The sequence below is a fragment of the Acartia tonsa genome, chromosome 14, assembly GCF_053477335.1.
Source record: "Acartia tonsa isolate MP-2025a chromosome 14, ASM5347733v1, whole genome shotgun sequence".
NCBI classification, from domain to species: Eukaryota; Metazoa; Arthropoda; class Copepoda; order Calanoida; family Acartiidae; genus Acartia; species Acartia tonsa.
The window spans coordinates 39,213,512-39,233,810 of NC_137273.1; the positions used below are offsets into that span (position 1 = coordinate 39,213,512).

The 20,299-nt window shown below is 39.1% G+C and overlaps 2 protein-coding genes across 2 annotated transcripts in view; both read right to left on the reverse strand.

The window, feature by feature from the left end:
* The window catches only part of LOC145306063 (bicaudal D-related protein homolog), a 318,688-nt gene that overhangs the window by 48,960 nt on the left and 249,429 nt on the right, over positions 1 to 20,299 (reverse strand). The gene's annotated exons all lie outside the window — the stretch shown is intronic.
* On the reverse strand, positions 7,479 to 18,726 carry LOC145306321 (uncharacterized). The gene is made up of 4 exons (XM_080148404.1): positions 18,250 to 18,726; positions 17,662 to 17,950; positions 9,461 to 9,720; positions 7,479 to 8,107 (listed from the first exon to the last, which is right to left on the reverse strand). Exons 1-4 carry the CDS (start codon positions 18,686 to 18,688, stop codon positions 7,479 to 7,481), a joined length of 1,617 nt encoding a protein of 538 aa, XP_080004530.1. The 5' UTR covers positions 18,689 to 18,726.

Genomic DNA, 20,299 nt, shown 5'->3' on the forward strand with positions numbered 1-20,299 from the left:
CTTAGAATAACAACTGGATCTGAAAACTCTTCTAATGAATGTCTTATCATCATGTCCAGATCAGTCCTAACCACAGTTTTAAAATATCTACAATTTTCTCTCATTTTATTGATTTTCTTGTATAAAGTAGATGTGTAAGTTAGACAAGGATATGTGGTTTCAGAGACTAATATCATTTTTTTTATGTATCTAGCAAAACTTGTGTTAATGATGTGATTTTTTTTACTTACATCTAAGAATAGAATCATTTTACCCTCAATACTTTGCTTTCCACTTAATTTAGATTCAATAACATCACACTCATATGTGTTAAATTCATTGTAGTAGAATGACATAGTATTTGAATGTATTTGCTTCTGCTGATTGGGATGTCTGATGGGTTACCAAAAGTGTTATAGTCATCTTTTATGGATCTTTCTTTAAAATTATCATAAAAGCTTTCACCATGAAATATGTTTAAGATAATCACCAAAGGAAATTCATCCAGTTCTAAAGAATTATTAATAGCATTGTCAAGTCTGTTAAAAATGGTGATATGTCCAGGGTAAAAACACTTTGGTTTAATCTCTTGAATGTTTTCATGAAGGTTATAATCCTCAATTAGACCAAGTACTGTTCTGATATTTATCCTGCTGGTAATAATAACAATACCAAATACCATACACCGTAAAATCATATTTCTGTTTGATTGATTTGAGTCAGACTCTGCTCTGTCATCAAGAAACAGTATAACATTTCTTGCCTGTGCACCATGAAAACTGTCCATATCTGTTAGAAGTATTCCTTCAGGATTGATAAAAAATTTCTTGGCTTCATTATCATTTTGCATAGAATTTATGCAAGAAACTTTTGTGACATTAGAAAATTTTTTCTGTAATACATTGTATTCCCTCTGTCCGTGCAATTTTTGCATAATTACAACAACACTTTCTTTACTTTCTGCTAGATATCTCAAAAAGTATTTTTTTATTGCAGCAACTGCTAAACCTATTTCATCTAGCTTTTGAATATTTCTATAATAATAACTTTCTACCCCATGTATATTCTTACTTGGTGTTAAATAACTACCATAATACTTACCAAAAGCAGTTGAAGCATTTTCAACATTAACAGAATTTCTCATATTGTTACTTAATGTTACTTGATCTGCACTATGTCTTGACTTCATCATTTTAAACCATTCTTGGTTACGGTTTAACCCCTTACAGTCGGGGGTATCAACTTTCATGGTTACACACAAAGTTTTGTAATTCTTACAAGGAAGCAACTCTTTAAATTCATTTCTAATAGAGGGTAGTTCATCAATAAATACATGTTTAAAAAGACTATTCTTAGCTAAAAAGCTGTTGATTACATCAATAAGCAAAGCTTCATTGTTCTCTGTATGTGAAATTTCATCTAGGTTAGCAGATAAATGACCAGACAGTTCTCTACAAGTAATGACTTTTATGTTACTTGTTGATTCAAAATCATTTTCAGCAATAAAATCCATTACTGATAGGTTTGATTGTAGCTTAATTGTGTCTGAATAGACATTTAATGCAGTCAAATTTATATAAGCTACTTTATCTTTCAAATTTGTAGATGCACATTTTTTGGTTCTTTCCTTTAAAACATATGTTTTACCAGTTCCAAAGTCACCAATGATTATAAGACATTTAGATGTGCATTTAAAAGCTTGCAACTGTTCAGGGTTCAGCATATAGCATAAATATTGTGTTTGTAAATCATTTCTAGCTCTCTTTAGTTTTTTGCTATTAGCTTGCTCTTTTCCAGTAATATCACCTTCCCAAGATCTCTTCAGTTGTTGACTATCCGCATCATTTTCTCCAGTTATTCCAGGGTTGCCTGATGTTATCTTTTTTTCAGTGTCTAATCTTAACTTTTCAGGATCAATGATTTTAACCTCTATCTGTGATATATTCATGAGTGATTGATAGCCTAATATCGCAACTAGAAGATGTTCATAATCTTTTGATGAGTTATTTACTTCTATCTTTGGAACCCTCCTCAGAAGATTTTTAATCCATGTTGTCATATTATTTAGGGTTTTTTCATTTAGAAGGTAATATTTGCAGTGATCACTAGATCTTTTCATGAAAATACCCTTTTTCGAATTTCAATCTTCTGCTAACCTAAAAAGTTACTTTAGGGGCCTAGAAATATATGTACAAAATTTCATCTCTCTATCTCTACTGGCGACCTAGCGCCAGGCATGTAAAATATCAACAGATAACGGTAGCACGGCGGTTTTAACAATATCTCAGTAAAGTGCAGGTTTTCAGCTCTTCTGCATATTTCAATTTAAACACATAAGGCCAAAGATATTATATCCAAAAAATCTTTTGTCAATGTCTACTCTAGACCTAGCGCCAGTCAGTTTTCTAAAATCATGCATTTTATACCTGTGAAAAATGAAATCGCCAGCGCTAGGTGTAGAGTAGACTTTGACAAAAGATTTTTGGGATATCATATCTTAGGCCTTATGTGTTTAAGTTGAAATATGCAGAACACCTAAATTCACCTTCCAAGCCATTCTCTAAGCATTTTATTTTTTTTTTGAAATAACGGGATTTCAAAACTGCCTTTTGAAAAGGCCTAAAAAATATCTTTTTTTGTCTCTTTTGTCACTGTATATAGTTACAACTTATTAAGATATTATTTTCAGGTAAAAAAAAATTGGCGCTTCCAGCACCAAAACCGGCAAAAACAGGCAGTTAAACTTCTGAACCCCTACTTAACCCCCTGACAGACCCCCCCTCTATCTCGGCTCCTGTTACAGATAGAGAAGTAAAACTTTTTTCTGGTTGTTCATGTGTATTTTTAGAGAATTACTTTTTCTAGTCATAGCGGTCAGACCGCTCCTTATTCACTTTTTAGCAGCCAGACGCTAAATATTAAAACAGCTGTAGAGCGGCCAATTTTAAAGCTAAGAAAACCAAATTTTATGACAAACTATTATTTTTTATAATAAAAAAATACCTTTTCTGACCATCGCCGAAAAAACACCAAATATCGGAAACCGCGAATATTGGCGGTAAAACGGCAGTTGGCGGCGCTAAATAATATTTTTATCTGTTTACAGTTACAACTTATTAAGATATTATTCTCAGTTAAAAAAAAATTGGCGCTTACAGCACCCAAACCGGCAAAAACAGGCAGTTAAACTTCTGTATCCCTACTTAACCCCATAACAGACCCCCCTCCATCTCGGCTCCTGTTACAGATAGAGACGTAAAACTTTTTTCTGTTGGTTCATGTGTATTTTTGGAGAAAATTACTTTTTCTAGTCATAGCGGTCAGACTGCTCCTTATTGGCTTTTTAGCAGCCAGCCGCTAAATATTAAAAAAGCTGTAGAGCGGCCAATTTTAAAGCTAGGAAAACCAAATTTTATGACGAGCAATTATTTTTCATAACAAAAAAAATGCTTTTTCTGACCATCGCCAAAAAATGACAAATAACGGAAACCGCCAATTTCGGCAGTAAAACAGCAGTTGGTGGCGCCAATTAATATTTTTATCTGTTTATGATCACAATAAAAGACTACACACAAAAATTGGCTGGTTTAGAGCTGTTTTAGAATTCCGTACTGGCAGCTTAAAAACGGAAAAACTACAGGTAGGAAATAAAAAATCTGTTAAAAATGAGTCAAGGATACTAGCACATAAGAATCTAACTTCGTTTTCTTTTCATGATCCAGAATTTTCTATGAACAGTTAAATTTTGAAAATACATCTTGCATTTGAAAAGGAAAATAAGAAAGATAATATGTAATAGGATGGAATAGATTAAGGTCTGGAAAGGGTCAAGAGAGTTAATTGTTTAAACTAATGTAATAGATTTTTATTTTAGTCAGATGCCAGACGCAGACAATTAAAAAAAAATAACATTTAGAAATATTATCAATTTGTCTAGATGATCTTTTTCATCCTATTACATATTATCTTTTCAAATGCAAGATGTATTTTCTAAATTTAACTGTTCATAGAAAATTCTGGATCATGGAAAGAAAATGAAGTTAGATTCTTATATGCTAGTATCCTTGACTGATTTTTAACTGATTTTTTATTTCCTACCTGTAGTTTTGCCGTTTTTAAGCTGCCAGTAGCGGAATTCTAAAACAGCTCTAGACCAGCCAATTTTTGTATGTATCATAAACAGATAAAACTAGCGCCGCCAACCCCTGTTTTACTGAAATTGGCAGTTTCCGTTATTTGTCGTTTTTTGGTGATGGTCAGAAAAAGCATTTTTTTGTTATGAAAAATAATTGCTCGTCATAAAATTTGGTTTTCCTAGCTTTAAAATTGGCCGCTCTACAGCTTTTTTAATATTTAGCGGTTGGCTGCTAAAAAGCGGATAAGGAGCAGTCTGACCGTTATGACTAGAAAAAAAGTAATTTTCTCTAAAAATACACATGAACCAACAGAAAAAATGTTTTATGTCTCTATCTGTAACAGGAGCCGAGATAGAGGGGGGTCTGTTATGGGGTTAAGTAGGGATACAGAAGTTTAACTGCCTGTTTTTGCCGGTTTGGGTGCTGGAAGCACCAATTTTTTTTTAACTGAGAAAAATATCTTAATAAGTTGTAACTATAAACAGATAAAAATATTATTTAGCGCCTCCAACCACTGTTTTATCGCCAAAATTGGCGGTTTCCGATATTTGTCGTTTTTCGGCGATGGTCAGAAAAGGTATTTTTTTATTATAAAAAATAATAGTTTGTCATAAAATTTGGTTTTCTTAGCTTTAAAATTGGCCGCTCTACAGCTGTTTTAATATTTAGAGTCTGGCTGCTAAAAAGTGAATAAGTAGCGGTATGACCACTATGACTAGAAAAAGTAATTCTCTAAATATACACATGAACAACAAGAAAAAAGTTTTACGTCTCTATCTGTAACAGGAGCCGAGATAGAGGGGGGGTCTGTCAGGGGGTTAAGTAGGGGTTCAGAAGTTTAACTGCCTGTTTTTGCCGGTTTTGGTGCTGGAAGCGCCAATTTTTTTTAACTGAGAATAATATCTTAATAAGTTGTAACTATATACAGTGAAAAAAGAGACAAAAAAAGATATTTTTTAGGCCTTTTCAAAAGGCAGTTTTGAAATCCCGTTATTTCAAAAAAAAAATTAAAATGCTTAGAGAATGGCTTGGAAGGTGAATTTAGGTGTTCTGCATATTTCAACTTAAACACATAAGGCCTAAGATATGATATCCCAAAAATCTTTTGTCAAAGTCTACTCTACACCTAGCGCTGGCGATTTCATTTTTCACAGGTATAAAATGCATGATTTTAGAAAACTGACTGGCGCCAGGTCTAGAGTAGACCTTGACAAAGGATTTTTTGGATATAATATCTTTGGCCTTATGTGTTTAAATTGAAATATGCAGAAGAGCTGAAAACCTGCACATTACTGAGATATTGTTAAAACCGCCGTGCTACCGTTATCTGTTGATATTTTACATGCCTGGCGCTAGGTCGCCAGTAGAGATAGAGAGATGAAATTTTGTACATATATTTCTAGGCCCCTAAAGTAACTTTTTAGGTTAGCAGAAGAATGAAATTCGAAAAAGGGTATTTTCATGAAAAGATCTAGTGATCACACATCCCCTCTTCTGACTTCAAATTTGGAACACATGCAGCTTTTACAAAATTCCATTGGTTTTCAAGAGTTGAACCGAAAATTTTCTTGAAAAATGTTAAATGCTTTTGTGTTTGTTTTGATGCTTCTTTCAGCTTGGAAAATCCAGTTCCTCTCTTAACCTCAATATTGATAATTGTTTTATATTTTGGAAGAATTGCTAATGTATCCCATTCTGCTGATGTATCTTGGACACAATGAAGGTAAAACTGGTATTTATAATATGCTTCTAAATCAGTATCAGGTATATTTCTTAAAAACTCTTCTTTATGGTTATCTCTTTTACTACTGTTTCCAGGCTTTATTCCTGCAGCTAACAAGACCTTTTAAAAGTATTTGCTATCAGAAAATCTAAAGTGTTGAAGACTTCATTACCTGAATAGGATTGCAGCTTAATATACTGGGACGTATATATACATTAGATCTTTTCATGAAAATACCCTTTTTCGAATTTCAATCTTCTACTAACCTAAAAAGTTACTTTAGGGGCCTAGAAATATATGTACAAAATTTCAGCTCTCTATCTCTACTTGCGACCTGGCGCCAGGCATGTAAAATATCAACAGATAACGGTAGCACGGCGGTTTTAACAATATCTCAGTAATGTGCAGGTTTTCAGCTCTTCTGCATATTTCAATTTAAACACATAAGGCCAAAGATTATTTGTCGTTTTTTGGCGATGGTCAGAAAACGATTATAAAAAAATAATAGTTTGTCATAAAATTTGACTTTCTTAGCTTTAAAATTGGCCGCTCTACAGCTGTTTTAATATTTAGCGACTGGATGCTAAAAAGCGGATAAGGAGCGGTCTGACCGCTATGACTAGAAAAAGTAATTCTCTAAAAATACACATGAACAACCAGAAAAAAGTTTTACGTCTCTATCTGTAACAGGAGCCGAGATAGAGGGGGGGTCTGTCAGGGGGTTAAGTAGGGGTTCAGAAGTTTAACTGCCTGTTTTTGCCAGTTTTGGTGCTGGAAGCGGCAATTTTTTTTAACTGAGAATAATATCTTAAAAAGTTGTAACTATATACAGTGAAAAAAGGGACAAAAAAAGATATTTTTTAGGCCTTTTCAAAAGGCAGTTTTGAAATCCCGTTATTTCAAAAAAAAAATTAAAATGCTTAGAGAATGGCTTGGAAGGTGAATTTAGGTGTTCTGCATATTTCAACTTAAACACATAAGGCCTAAGATATGATATCCCAAAAATCTTTTGTCAAAGTCTACCCTACTCCTAGCGCTGGCGATTTCATTTTTCACAGGTATAAAATGCATGATTTTAGAAAACTGACTGGCGCTAGGTCTAGAGTAGACTTTGACAAAAGATTTTTTGGATATAATATCTTTGTCCTTATGTATTTAAATTGAAATATGCAGAAGAGCTGAAAACCTGCACATTACTGAGATATTGTTTAAACCGCCGTGCTACCGTTATCTGTTGATATTTTACATGCCTGGCGCTAGGTCGCCAGTAGAGATAGAGAGCTGAAATTTTGTACATATATTTCTAGGCCCCTAAAGTAACTTTTTAGGTTAGCAGAAGATTGAAATTCGAAAAAGGGTATTTTCATGAAAAGATCTAATATACATACATAAAAACTGGATGGAAAATACATTTAGAATCACTTTTAGCTTAACAAACTAAAAAAGTACTATAAACAATATTATGATTTTTTTTTTTTGGAGCTTTAAGAAGAAAAAATTGGAAACTTACAGAAAATTAGCATATAATTATTTTTTTTTTACTATTTTTATGAAAATTATATTTTTCATATAAAGTAGAAATGAATTTTTAACCTTTCAGCTAATAACACAAAAAGTCATGTGCTAAAATCTTTCTTTGATTAGTGACTAGGTAGCAAACATTCCTCTTTAAAAAGGTGGCTTTTTGATGAAATTTCTTGATTTATATCCGCCTTCCATTGTTTGTGAAGATCAATACATTGATCAAGATCCTCCTCTTTTAGATCTTCCTCCAAAATGCCAAGAACTTTTAACTCATATTTATTTAGATGATCAAATTGTTTATTGTTACGCAAATCTTTTGCTTTATTTACTAATACTTTTAAGATGTTATCTGACTGGAAACCCATTTCAATATATGCCTCTTCATTCCTTAGTGCTTTTACAAGTTGATGATGTAAGTACTCTTCACAATGCTTATCCAAAAAGATTTCATATTTTTCACGCCTTCCTGCTCCATTAATACAAACATCATCTGGTAATTTGATTTCATTTGGAAGAGCTATTAGTTGGCTGTTTTCAGAAAAGTAATATTTACTAATTTTTTTATTTATTTCAGAAATGACGTTTTCAACAGTGGTCCTTTTTTGTGTATTTGTAGGACCTTGAAAGAAAATTTCTTCTCTGTCTATCTTGTTTCTGTTGATAATCTCATTGTTGTCTTTAGAGGATAATGGATGTATTCCCAGTTTTAACTTACACTTACATACTGTCTCAATACCATCTAGTTCTAGAAAAGAAGTCAATGTTCCATAAATACTTAAAGGAACCTTGCAATAAATACACTACTTTAACGGTTGAAAGACTGCCATGAGTAGACCCAAAACCCAAAATTTGAAGCCTCTAGCTTCAATAACAAAAAAATTATTTCAAAATGATTTTTTTTGGCACAATGAAATTTTTGAAAAATTTTCATTGCTTAAGATAGAAATTTCAATATTAGATTATGTAGTCTAGAAGCAAAATATAAAGCTTATTTTTGTCAGAAACTTAGGCTGCCAGTAACTTATAACATTTTTACAATAAAAACACCCCTTTTCATAGTCAAAATCTGTTTTTGGTTTAAATTACATTTGTAAGTGTAAAATCATAGCAGGAAAAATGAAACTAAGGCAAGTAATACGGATGCTCAGCTGTGATTTGTTGTTCAGCAGACTTAGCGCAGACTCAGCCTTCTGATTGGCTAGAAATCCTAAAGGCTGGCATTCTCACATTACAGTACTCTCAGTACAATGTAAATTAAACTGATTTCTAAAAAAAGATTTTGACTATAAAGAAGGGTATTTTTATTGTAAAAATGTTATCAGTTACTGGCATCCTAAGTTTCTGCCAAAAATAAGCTTATAATTTTCTTTATAGGCAATGTATTTTAATAATGACATTTTTATTATTAGCAATGAATAACTTTCAAAATTCTCATTGTACTAAAAATATCATTTTGAAATGAAGGTGGTGTATGTCTTGCAGGGTTCCTTTTATATCTTTACAGATAAATTTTATTAGCTTTTAACACCAAGTAACTTAAAATTTGAAGTAATTTACAAATACAGCAATATTACCCATAAAATTTTGATGTTAAAAGTCATTATCAGAAAAATTTAAGTAAAATGATTGTTTAAAATGCATTAGTTTCAGACAAAAGTTTAAAAACTGCTCAAGATAAAGTAATTGCTATCTCATAATTTTGAAGGGTAAATAAATATATTTATGCCATCTGAAGAAAATACTTATAATGTTCAAGGCATTTATTGATATGTTCTTGAATAAAATTTTAACTAGTTACTTCACTACTATTGCTTCAACTCCAAAAGTTTTACCCAAAAAAAGGGTTTAGGATTGTCTTCAAATTTATTTTTATTGGCAAATAGCCTCAAACCTCCCCTGGACTTAAATAAAACTTCAGAATTGTTGAACAATTAGGCCAGCTGAAGTCTTTAATATTCATATGTACAGATTGTCATCCAGATTTTTCATAATGAAGGAAATGACAATGTATAATATGATTTTGATATATTTGAACGCAATTCTTCTTTGCAATCTTTTACCACAAGGAGGTATTGAGATTAATAATGAAAAAAATTACCTGTGATTGCATCTTCTTTTTTTTCTTTTTCACTTTCAACAGAATTACTTGCTTGTTGAGATGTTAATACTCTTTGGATATCATCAACAGGTATTTCAGTTATAATACTTTGATAATGGCCTGTTTTGTAAAAACCATCTTCATAGTAAAGTAACCAAACAGGTGGAAGGTTATTACTAACTTTTGATTTTACATTCTTGATATCATTTGCAGACAATGTAGTTGAATAATAAATATTCAAATCTCTCTCAATAACATTGCTGAAAGAAAATAATTAGATAAATAATTCTTTATTTACAAAAATTTAATCAAGAATAATCTATATTAATAATCTCTGACACCTGTTGAATCATAATGCAGAGTCAAAAAAAGGAAAGATTTATGTTAATTTTTATTAGAATTTTTAATCTAAATTTCTTTTATCCATTGGGTCAATTTGGCTAAATGTTTATGTGTCTTTTCTTTTTTGGGTTTGTGGGTAAATTTTTCAGATTCTATAGTGTTTTGCTTTATAAATATTTTACTTAAAAATAGATAAAATTAGGTCTTTTGATTTCATCCATCAAAATTCATTGAAAATGAGTACTTTAGAATATACAAATAAATTAACATAAAAGTATTAAGTAACTTTTTTAGACCACATACAATTAGGCTGTTGGGGTCATATTTTTAAAAGGAAAACAAATATGTTAAGTAATACATCAAAATTATTATTATTACATATGAAATAAAAAAAGAGTATTCAAACTTTTTAAAAATATTTTAAAAATGCATGTAACTGTGGTATCCGCCTAGGTTAAATGGCAGACACCAGAGTTCAAATGACTACGGCAGTGCAAACAGACGTGGACACCTATACTATAGAGAAGCTACGCTTCTCTAGCAATCACTAAATAATAAACAGAGTCTATTCAGTTGTTCCTTTATTCAGGGTCTAAGGTTTACTAAAGTTATATACAACAAACAATAAATACACAGATAGGAATAAGTAATCATAAACAGAATCAACATAATACATATACAATAGTCAGTTTGGGCAATAATGATCCCCCATCCCTGGAAAGGGTGGGGGGAATTAACAATACAGCTTAACCATAATAAGGCTGTCAGAATCTATCATTAATTTTAGGTATAGGGAGGGGGTCGGCAGACCCCTTCCCCAGGACTCGGGGGAGGGCCCTCGGCCCTTCCCCGAACCCAGGTCAGGGTTGCCATAGGCATGGCTCACGGTTGCCGAATACCACAACTCTCCCCTCGGAAGGCTGGGAGGGGGTTTCCCTGCCAGACTTCCGACAGTGGTTGAGGCCTTCGGCCCGCTCCTTAGGGCTAATTTATATACAAGCGATAATGATTCAATGGAATCCTAGTGGTGATTTTCAGGGCTGATGGGCCCCCAACGTGGGATAGAAGGTAGAGGCTGGCTTTTGTTGGACACGTAGCTCGGCGCCAGCAGGTGTCAGGTTGGCGTGGGGCACAGTCGCTGCGGGGCCGGTCAGTAACGGGGCATTCTGGTTGTTGTTGGCAGCGGCTGGGGCACTGGCTACCAGGTTGACTGTCTGGGCGACAGCCTGGCCTCCCGAGGGGCCGCGGGGCTTTCAAGAGTGTGGCCCAGGCCTGCCTGGGCGGTCATTCCCACTATCGGCTGATTGCATGGATACCATTTCCTCGGCTGCTTCCCGGCCGATAGGAATGGCATCCCAGTCTACTGAAAAGTCCCGGGACTTGGCATGGGTGAGCCTGGCTCTGGCCAAGGCCTTGCGATACAAGGTTGGGTGGTACAGGAATACTTGTGACATCGCGTTCATGGCGGCCCGTACGACTCCTTGTGCGGCTGCCAGGGAAATGATGGTTAAGTCTCCCAGCAGCTTGAGGATCAACAACAGCAGACACAGTATGGCTGCGCCATCTCCCCACTCGTGAATAGCCTGTCTGAACCCAGCCCAGACATCCAGGGTTGCTTCTCCTTCCTCCACCAGTCGGTCAATATCATAGGACACGATCCCATGGTCTCCGGTGGCTGAACAGCTACCTTGCTGGACGCATGAGCCATACGACAGGCCGGTCAGCATGGCGGCCTTATACGCTGGGAACGCTAGCAGCTGCTGCCAGTCGTTCAGCTCAGCCTGCGAATACAAGCCTCCCGAACTGAAGTCATCCAAGGGCTCTGTCAGCAGCTGCTTGGGTGTATCCAGTGGGGGCGGCCTCTTCTTAGGTGCGGGGGTTAGCTCTATCCATCCTTCCTCAGCATGTACAGTTAGGGGGTAGGCGGAGGAGCAGGGAATTTTGGTGGCGTGGCCGCTATACACCTTTGTCACGGCATCTACAAATCCTGTGGGCTCCACCGGCACCTTGTCCTAACATTCATTGCTCTCCCTGACAACATATTTATTGCGTTGGCAGGTAAGCTGGAGCAATACATCTCCCCTCAACACAGAGAACGTGCTCCCCTGGACACGCACCGGATGGGCCGGGTCTAGCTGCTGGAGCTTCCAGCAATTGGCCGCTACTTCTTCTGCTGCGGTGCTTCTCATTCGAGTTTCCAGGGTAAATCCGATGTAACCTGCATGTATCTGGGCCTGCAGGGGGACATCCACGTCCCTGGCCGATACTCTGGGCAGCGCTGCCGCGGCCGGGTCGGCTGCCACGAACAATGCTGGGTGGTTGGTGGCATGGGCCTCAAAGTCGCAGTTCACTATTGAGGTGGGGGTAGTCATGTTGAATTGGGCTTGATGGTCAACCAGAAACGCATCCATCACCAGGCTAGGCTGGAGGCTGCAGATCAGCCTCAAGGGGCAATCTCTCCCCAGGTGGTCCCACACGTAGGTGGCCTCTCCAGTGATGCAGGACAGCTCGGAATGGGGACACTCTATGGTCAGGTGGTCAGACTGGGACTCCACCCGTCCATTCTCGACTACATAGGTCTCTTCCTTGACCAGCAGCTGTCGCTCCTAGAGCACTAATTCATTGCGGTACAGCTGGCCCTCGAAATGGACGTCCTCCCCTTCACAACCCACCCCCTCGGGGCTGTTGACCAAGGCGCCCACCATATCGAGGGTGAAGAACAGGGTTGGTTCAGCTGAAACGTCAATGGCTGGGTCTTGCCTGGCAGAGTGTAGACTCGGTTCCTGGCCAGGTCTCTGCACGTTTCTGGATCAATCTTGGTTGGCCGCATGAGGGTGGGGACCGAGGTCACCTTGAGGTGGCCCCATACCCCACACCTAAATGTCCACTGGGACACTGTGAGTTGACAGCTATATCCCGTTGTTTCCCTAATCTTGACTTTGCTGCAGGACATGTATCTCATGGCCCAAGGGCACCTCCTGGTGTAGCGGCTCCTTGCTACACATCTGCTCCTTGTTGTAGGCGGTGACATGGGTGGGGTTGGCACAGTCCCACCCTACCAGGACATAGCTAGTTGTAGGCCACACAGCTGCGAGCAGTAGGCCCCACAGGACCATCCACCAGTGTGAGAATCTACCAGACAGCCATCGACCTCGCGCACGCATCTGGGGATCCTCGGCTCGGGCCACGGCTGCTTCTTGGGGCTGGACACTGCTAGGCTGCTCCTGGCTAGATATAAATTTTTATTGAGCGTTATCTTTGGGTGCCCGGGGCATCCCGATACCCTTTCCAATGACAGACTGACAGGCGACTGGCGCCTGCCTGGGTGTCGGCTCCCCTAGCCCCAAGGGGTCCCTTCCCTTGTCCATGGCATGCCCAGTGGCATGGGGCTGGAGTGCGTGTGGCACAGGCTCGCCCTGTATTACATCCCTCCCCTGCCCTAGGAACTCAGGTGCATGTGGCACAGGCAAGTCCTTATAATCCCAAATTTCAATCTCCCCAGCCTCTGGTGCGGGAGGCACAGGCAAGGCTGGAGGGTCACAATACTTTGGATACAATACATTTGTCAAATTTAACTTATCCTGGCTCAGTTGGGAATGGTGGACAGCTGGGTTCCCTCTGCTGGCAGGGGGCGCTGGATGGTGTATGGTTGGGCTCTCCCTGCTGGCTGGTGGCGCTGGCTGATGGATAGCTGGACCCTCCCTGCTGGCTGGTGGCGCTGGCTGACTGGGGGTGACGGATGTCACCCCTCCCTCTGGGGCTGCTGGCTTGTTCCGGGATCCAGGTATCTCAGTGGCGGCGACGGTTGTCGCCCCAGGCACCAGGGTGGGGGCGCTGGATAGCACCCCCCAGTCATCGCAGGTGGCGGCGGCAGTTGCCGCCCCAGACATCAGCTTGGGGGTGCGGGGGCGCACCTCTCCTCCTTCCCAGGTGGCGGCGCCGGATGGCGCCCCATACATCGACTCCAATGCGCTGGCTAGCGCCTCTTGCCTCTCTCGCTCAGCGGCCACCAGGGCCTTCCCGTACACTGTCTCAGTGGCGCTGGGTAGCGCCCCTCCACTCTTGCTGGGTAGACTCGGTCTGGCAGGCCTCAGCATGTTGAGGCTGAAGGGTTGAGGACTCAGGACTTCTGGCTCTGCAATGTTGGTGGGCTGCACAAACTCCGGTCCCAAGTGGTTGAGGCTGAAGCCCAGGCCAACCCGGTTGGGTTCAGCCGCTCCTCCCAGCACGTTGATCCTAGCTGGGATGGTTCCAAACTGCGGCATTCCTTCGGCTCGGCCCGTTGCGTTGGGGGCGGCTGCTTGCTGGAGTGTTGCTGGGGGCGCGCTCCCTTCCATGTTGGCTACTCTGCTGGGCTTTCCTGAGGGAGCGCCCTTGTCAGCGACGCGTCTCCGGCCAGCTACCTGGTCCCAGTCAGCCTTGCACTCGGCCGCCGTATGGCCTGCGTAATGGCAACGGTCACATTTGGCAGGACGGTCATGGCGTGGCTGGGTGCGTCTCTCTTCTAGGCTGACCTCCATAGGCGTAGGACAGTCTCGGACTCGGTGGCCCTTCCCATGGCAGCGATAGCAGCGGCCTGGAATCTTGTCATCTGGGACGACCTTCCCCATCTGGTAGAGACCCGGAGCCAAGGCGCCAATCTCCATTGGCTCCGACTCATCATATTGGGGCAACTGGACGCTGGCCGATCCCGTGAGCACGTCGGTTTTGTCCACTAGGCACACACCCTCCTTCAGCTGCTTGGTGATCATGGTCACGGTAAACATGGCTCGCCTCGTGTACTCAGGTACCGAGGCGATCTCATGACCCATCATTTCACGTTTCACATTAGCGTTACGAATGCCACGATTTAATTCGTCTATCAATAACTCAAGGTCCTCGTGGCTATAGGCCTCCCTATACAATGCACACTTTGTGGATATGTATGCTTGTATAGGTTCTGTCGAGTGCTGCCTATAATCTCTGAAGGCTTGCTTCAGGGTCTGAGATTCATAGGCTGGACGAAATAACATTTCACACTCGGCCTTGACTTGTTTGTATGTCAAGGCTTGGCCTGCCTCGCCAAACAGATGAGAGGCCATCTCCGCCGCTTGCCCCGCCAGGGATAGTAAAAGGGCGTTGCGGCGATTTAGTGTGTCATGGGGGGGCACACGGTAAGCCGCCCATGACATTTCTAATCTCCGGATGTGGGAATTCCAGGATTGCTTGGGCGGTCCTCGGTACTCCGGCAGGTTACTCAGCATCAGCTTGCGGTACTCGGCTGGAGCCAGCTGGGGATCATCCTGGAGCCTTCCTTGGAGCTGGTCGCCTCCTTGCGCTTGTGGCTGCTCCATCGGGTCAAAGGTTCAGCGGCGGGACACGAAGTTTTAAGTCAATACTATAAGTGGTTTACACTTGAGGCTTTCTAGCCTAGCAGCCAACACTGTTTATCACTAGGTTGGTAGTTTAACTACAAAGATTTAAATTAGGTGTACCTAGAGTACTTGTCACTAGCTTCTGAGTTGTAGAGTAGGCTGGTAGGTGTAGATAGTTGTTGAGGGTCTGAACTGCTGTCAGGAACTGATTTGGTTTTCCTTATCACACTATAGATAGGAGGGAGGAGCTTGCAAGTCTTTTTTTCTAAAAATATCTCTGTTGGATGCTATGGAGTAGCTCCGCTCCTGTGTGTGTGTGTGTGCGTGAAATCTCCTTTCCTTGCAACACGCCTACGCGCCATCAGATTTGCGCACACAGGTAAAACGCGCACCTATCCCTCAATCTGCTCTCTCATTGGTCCGCTTTGTCTTATTCATCCGTTGAATTTTTTTGTGCGTCCCAAGCTCTGCTGCGCGACCCGTAAATGGCGCTCTGTTCTCCCAGTCGCTATCTCCACACCGTGGGCGGACTTATTCAAGTGTGGATAGGAGGGGGAGAGCGTGAGGGGACGGGGTAAAACCGTCCGTTCCCCCCTATGGGGAGGGGGGGGTGCTGTAGGTTTGAAGTAACTGGGTGGTGAGGTAATTGTGCCTTTTCCTTAATCCTGAGCTTATTGTTATGTCACCTCAATTGTATTTGCTTCAATTTATGGTGGGCCCCTCCCCTTCCGTTGGGATAAGGGGTGTATTTGTTGTGCTGAAGGCTTGGGGGGTTAGATTGTTTATCAATGCATTGTTATATTACATCTAGGTTCTATTTTTGGCTTTATCACAATACACAACAAATTTGCTTACCAAGCCTGTTCTATTTTTGGCTTTATCACAATACACAACAAATTTGTTTACCAAGCCTTGCTCATAAATCTATTGTTCAGCTTTCACACTAGGGTGGTAATCCCTAAAATGTGATATAATATCTGTTTTCTAGATGGGTGGCTGCGCTGTAGCCTCTCAAGATACTTGGAGTTAACGTAGTTTTTCTTCTGCTTGGTACACTACACTCGTATTTTCGCTCGCAGCTCGCAGCTATTTGGCTTGTTTCAGCCTGTCGGCGGCAGGGAATGTCCCGTCCTGCAGCGCCGTGTATCCGAATCCGGCTGGTGGCGGCAGGGAATGTCCCTTCCTGCAGCGCCGCTGGTTCGGATCCTGCTATCTCTTGCAGTAAATGTTGGCCTATTTTCAGCCGTTTGCACTTATTTGGCCTGTTTCAGCCCGTCCGCAGGCCTGTTTCAGCCCTTGAGCGCTCAATCCTCCGTTAAATGTTGGCGCTTCTCGCGGTTCTCCGTCAAGTTTCACTGCTCTCCGCAGTCTCTCGTCCGATTTCGCTACTCTCCGCAGCTCGGGTTCCGCCACACTTAGTGGTCTTTCACTAGGTTTCGCTTCCACAACTGCCGGATACAGAGTTAGACCTTGCTATCCAGGGTGGGTAATTCAGGTTGCTTGTGTCAGTTTTGCCAGTTTCACTGCTGGGAGTACCTTAGCCTCAGCTGCGCGTCTGCTCTACAATTGTGGTTTGCCGTAATCTCACACAGCTGTCACCAAAAGTTGTGGTATCCGCCTAGGTTAAATGGCAGACACCAGAGTTCAAATGACTACGGCAGTGCGAACAGACTTGGACACCTATACTATAGAGAAGCTACGCTTCTCTAGCAATCACTAAATAATAAACAGAGTCTATTCAGTTGTTCCTTTATTCAGGGTCTAAGGTTTACTAAAGTTATATACAACAAACAATAAATACACAGATAGGAATAAGTAATCATAAACAGAATCAACATAATACATATACAATAGTCAGTTTGGGCAATAATGATCCCCCATCCCTGGAAAGGGTGGGGGGAATTAACAATACAGCTTAACCATAATAAGGCTGTCAGAATCTATCATTAATTTTAGGTATAGGGAGGGGGTCGGCAGACCCCTTCCCCAGGACTCGGGGGAGGGCCCTCGGCCCTTCCCCGAACCCAGGTCAGGGTTGCCATAGGCATGGCTCACGGTTGCCGAATACCACATAACTTTAGTATGCATAGTTTAATTAATTTAATCATTTAATTTTATTGAAAAAAAGTCACCATGTAAAAACAATTTCTTTTTAATCTAAAGAATTCTAGCTTTGTTATTGGTAAATACTGAATGATTTTTTATATGTTAATTCATAAAGATATCCTATAATAAATTTTAAAAAATAAATAATATGAGTAGAAATAAATTTTAAAGTAAATAGTAAAAATGCTTTGTTAGCTAGAATTTTACCCAATAAGGAAAGACACATAGACATTTAGCTAAATGGATTTAATTCATAAAAGAAATTAAAGTCTAAATTCATACTAATAATTGATGTTGGTGAATATTCTTAATTATAACTCTGCAGTATAATTCTACAGGTGTCAGAGCATATTATTATACCCCTTTCAAAAATGATTTAAAAACAGTTTAATAACTTACCTAGCCGTTTGTAGACATAATTTGTCTGGAATGGTACCTTGTAGCAACATCTTACTTTTCCACTCTTCAATATTTAGGCTTGGCCATTTGTAATCTTTATCTGTATATGTGTCTCTGACACTGCTTACTACTTTGTTTTGCAATTCCTCGTGAGTATACCCAGTGATTTGATCTGTTACAGCATGGAAAAAGCTATTCCAATCTTCTGGTGTATTCTTCTGAGTATTACTTTGATAAACACCTAATTTTGCAAGTCTTGAATTTACTTTCTCTTTGTATTGAATTTGACCTAAAACATGTTAAATCATTTGTTATTTTTTATGTAATCTATGTAGATTTTGATATATATATTTGAATATTTTTACAAGGTTATTTTAAAATAATATTATTTCAAAATTGAGCCCTTAAAAATCTTTCAGATTTGATAAGTCTAAATCTCTCTGGAGCTTCCCATTACAACCATTTCTGGACAGAAAAATTTACTGTACAGAGAAACCATGTCAGTCTAGCAGTAGTCTAGCTACACAGTATAGGTAAACACAAACAGATATACATCCCCTTACTTTTAAATAAGGATTCAATACTTACTTGCATAAAGTCTTGTAAAACTCTCTGCTTTCTCCGCATATTCTACCACATCATGCAAAGGATTATCAAAGTTTGGTAAAGATAAAAGATTTTGTATGCTTAAAAGCATATCTGAAATAGTCAAAAAAGGTGTCCAGTCTTCCCTTAATCCAGAAATCTGGCCTGTGTCACTAATATTTGGATGCCACATTCTTGTTATAAACTTTACTGTAGGTTCTTTCCATGGATATTTAGGTGGAATACTTATTTCAAGCTCGAATATCCCCCCTTCATATAGAGTTCCTTTCTGGCCACTTATTGTGCCAGTAAGATTTACACAGGCTTCATCATTAATCATCCAACTTACCCCAAGTCCATTATATTCATCCCTCTTACTCAGTTCTCTAAGAATTCTTCTTTTAATCGAATTCTCCTGACTATTATAACTAGATACATCCATCTCGCTCAGTTCTTTTAAAATCTTTTTTTAGGAGCCATTTTTCTGAAAGAAAATGTTTTAATGTATTTTAAACAAGAATGTATAAATAACAGTGGGAAAAAATAGTTTTCATGAAAACTGATGTATTTTTGAAATTAATGAATGTCTTTTTGTAAAAAAGAAAAAAAAACTAAAAATCAAGAATAGTTATTTCTCGCATCATATCATAAACAGCTTTCCATTATAAAAATGTACAATTATAAGATAAAACCAGTTTTTTAGCCCCTAAATGCAGAAGGCACGGTTCTAAACTACTTGATATTATTTAAGGGATAATGGAATATATTTTCTTGTATTCATTCGAATCCGGTGGATAGAAACCGGTTCTCATCCATACGAAAAAACTATTTCTAGCATCGTATTATATCCAGCTTTCTACGAATATAGAAATGTACAATCATAAGATTAAAACTAGTTTTTTTAGCCAGTGACTTCGTCACCTCGGGGCTAAAAAAACTAGTTTTAATCTTATAATTGTACATTCTATATCCGCGGAAAGCCGTTTATAATACGTTGCGAGAAATAACTATTCTGAAACTTACAGGCTAAAAAAGTTTACTCTTACCCAGGGGCTGCTATTCAACCAATTAATTCCATTTGAAATTGCCAAAAATTAAATAATTTGTCGGCGTAGAGTTGGCGTAAAACTTGTTTTTTGATTTAGCTGATTGGAAGTGGTAAAAGAGGGGAGAAAAAAGGGAAGAAGGTTGTGGGGAAATTTTCTTAGAATTGTTTGTTAGAATCACATTCCCTTTTTCCTGACTTTTATCATATAAAATAGTAAGTTTTTTTGTCTATAGTCTTAGATTTCCATAACGACTGATCCAAGTTCTTGATTATAGGGAAGAGTTACACAACCCCTTGGATGGTTTTAGATCATTTTCTGCCTATATTTACACCGACGAATACAGAATCTCTAGGGGCCCAGTCGCTAGTATCAGTATAGAGCCCCGTTGGCACAAAATTAAATAAAAATTAACCAATACACTTTTTTACTGTCTCTGACGGACGGTGGTTGTGTCCTAGATTGGCCAGGCTTGATTAGACAATGATAAAATTGTAAGAATCATTTTTCCAACTTGTGTAAAGTGCTTGTAAGCATATCTTTCAAACTCCCTCTTTATGTCAACTTACTCAGATAGACAAACTGACTTCTCCTAGTTATAGAGTAGTTTCAAATTATGTCAATCAACATACCCTACAAAATAACTTTTTTAAGTAGAAAAGTTACTCTATAATTTTATAAAATAATTTTCGTCTGTTACTTTGTCTGTCAGTAACAAACGTTTATGGGGAAAACATGATTTTCTCGGCTAATATAAAAACTATGCGGCTGAACTTCCTGTAAACATTCCCATCCGTATAGAGCATAATTATTTATAAATATAAAACATCCTTGGCGGTCAGAGCTTTTTAAATTTTACAATTTTCTTTTTGGTAGCTGAAATTTCTTGCCTAAAGTGTTCTTAGTATCAAAACTACTCTATAGTTCTAAATGTCCGTCTGTATGTCTATCTGAAACGTTTTCAAAACAAAATTTTAAGACAATATGGAAATATAGTATGTATTTTA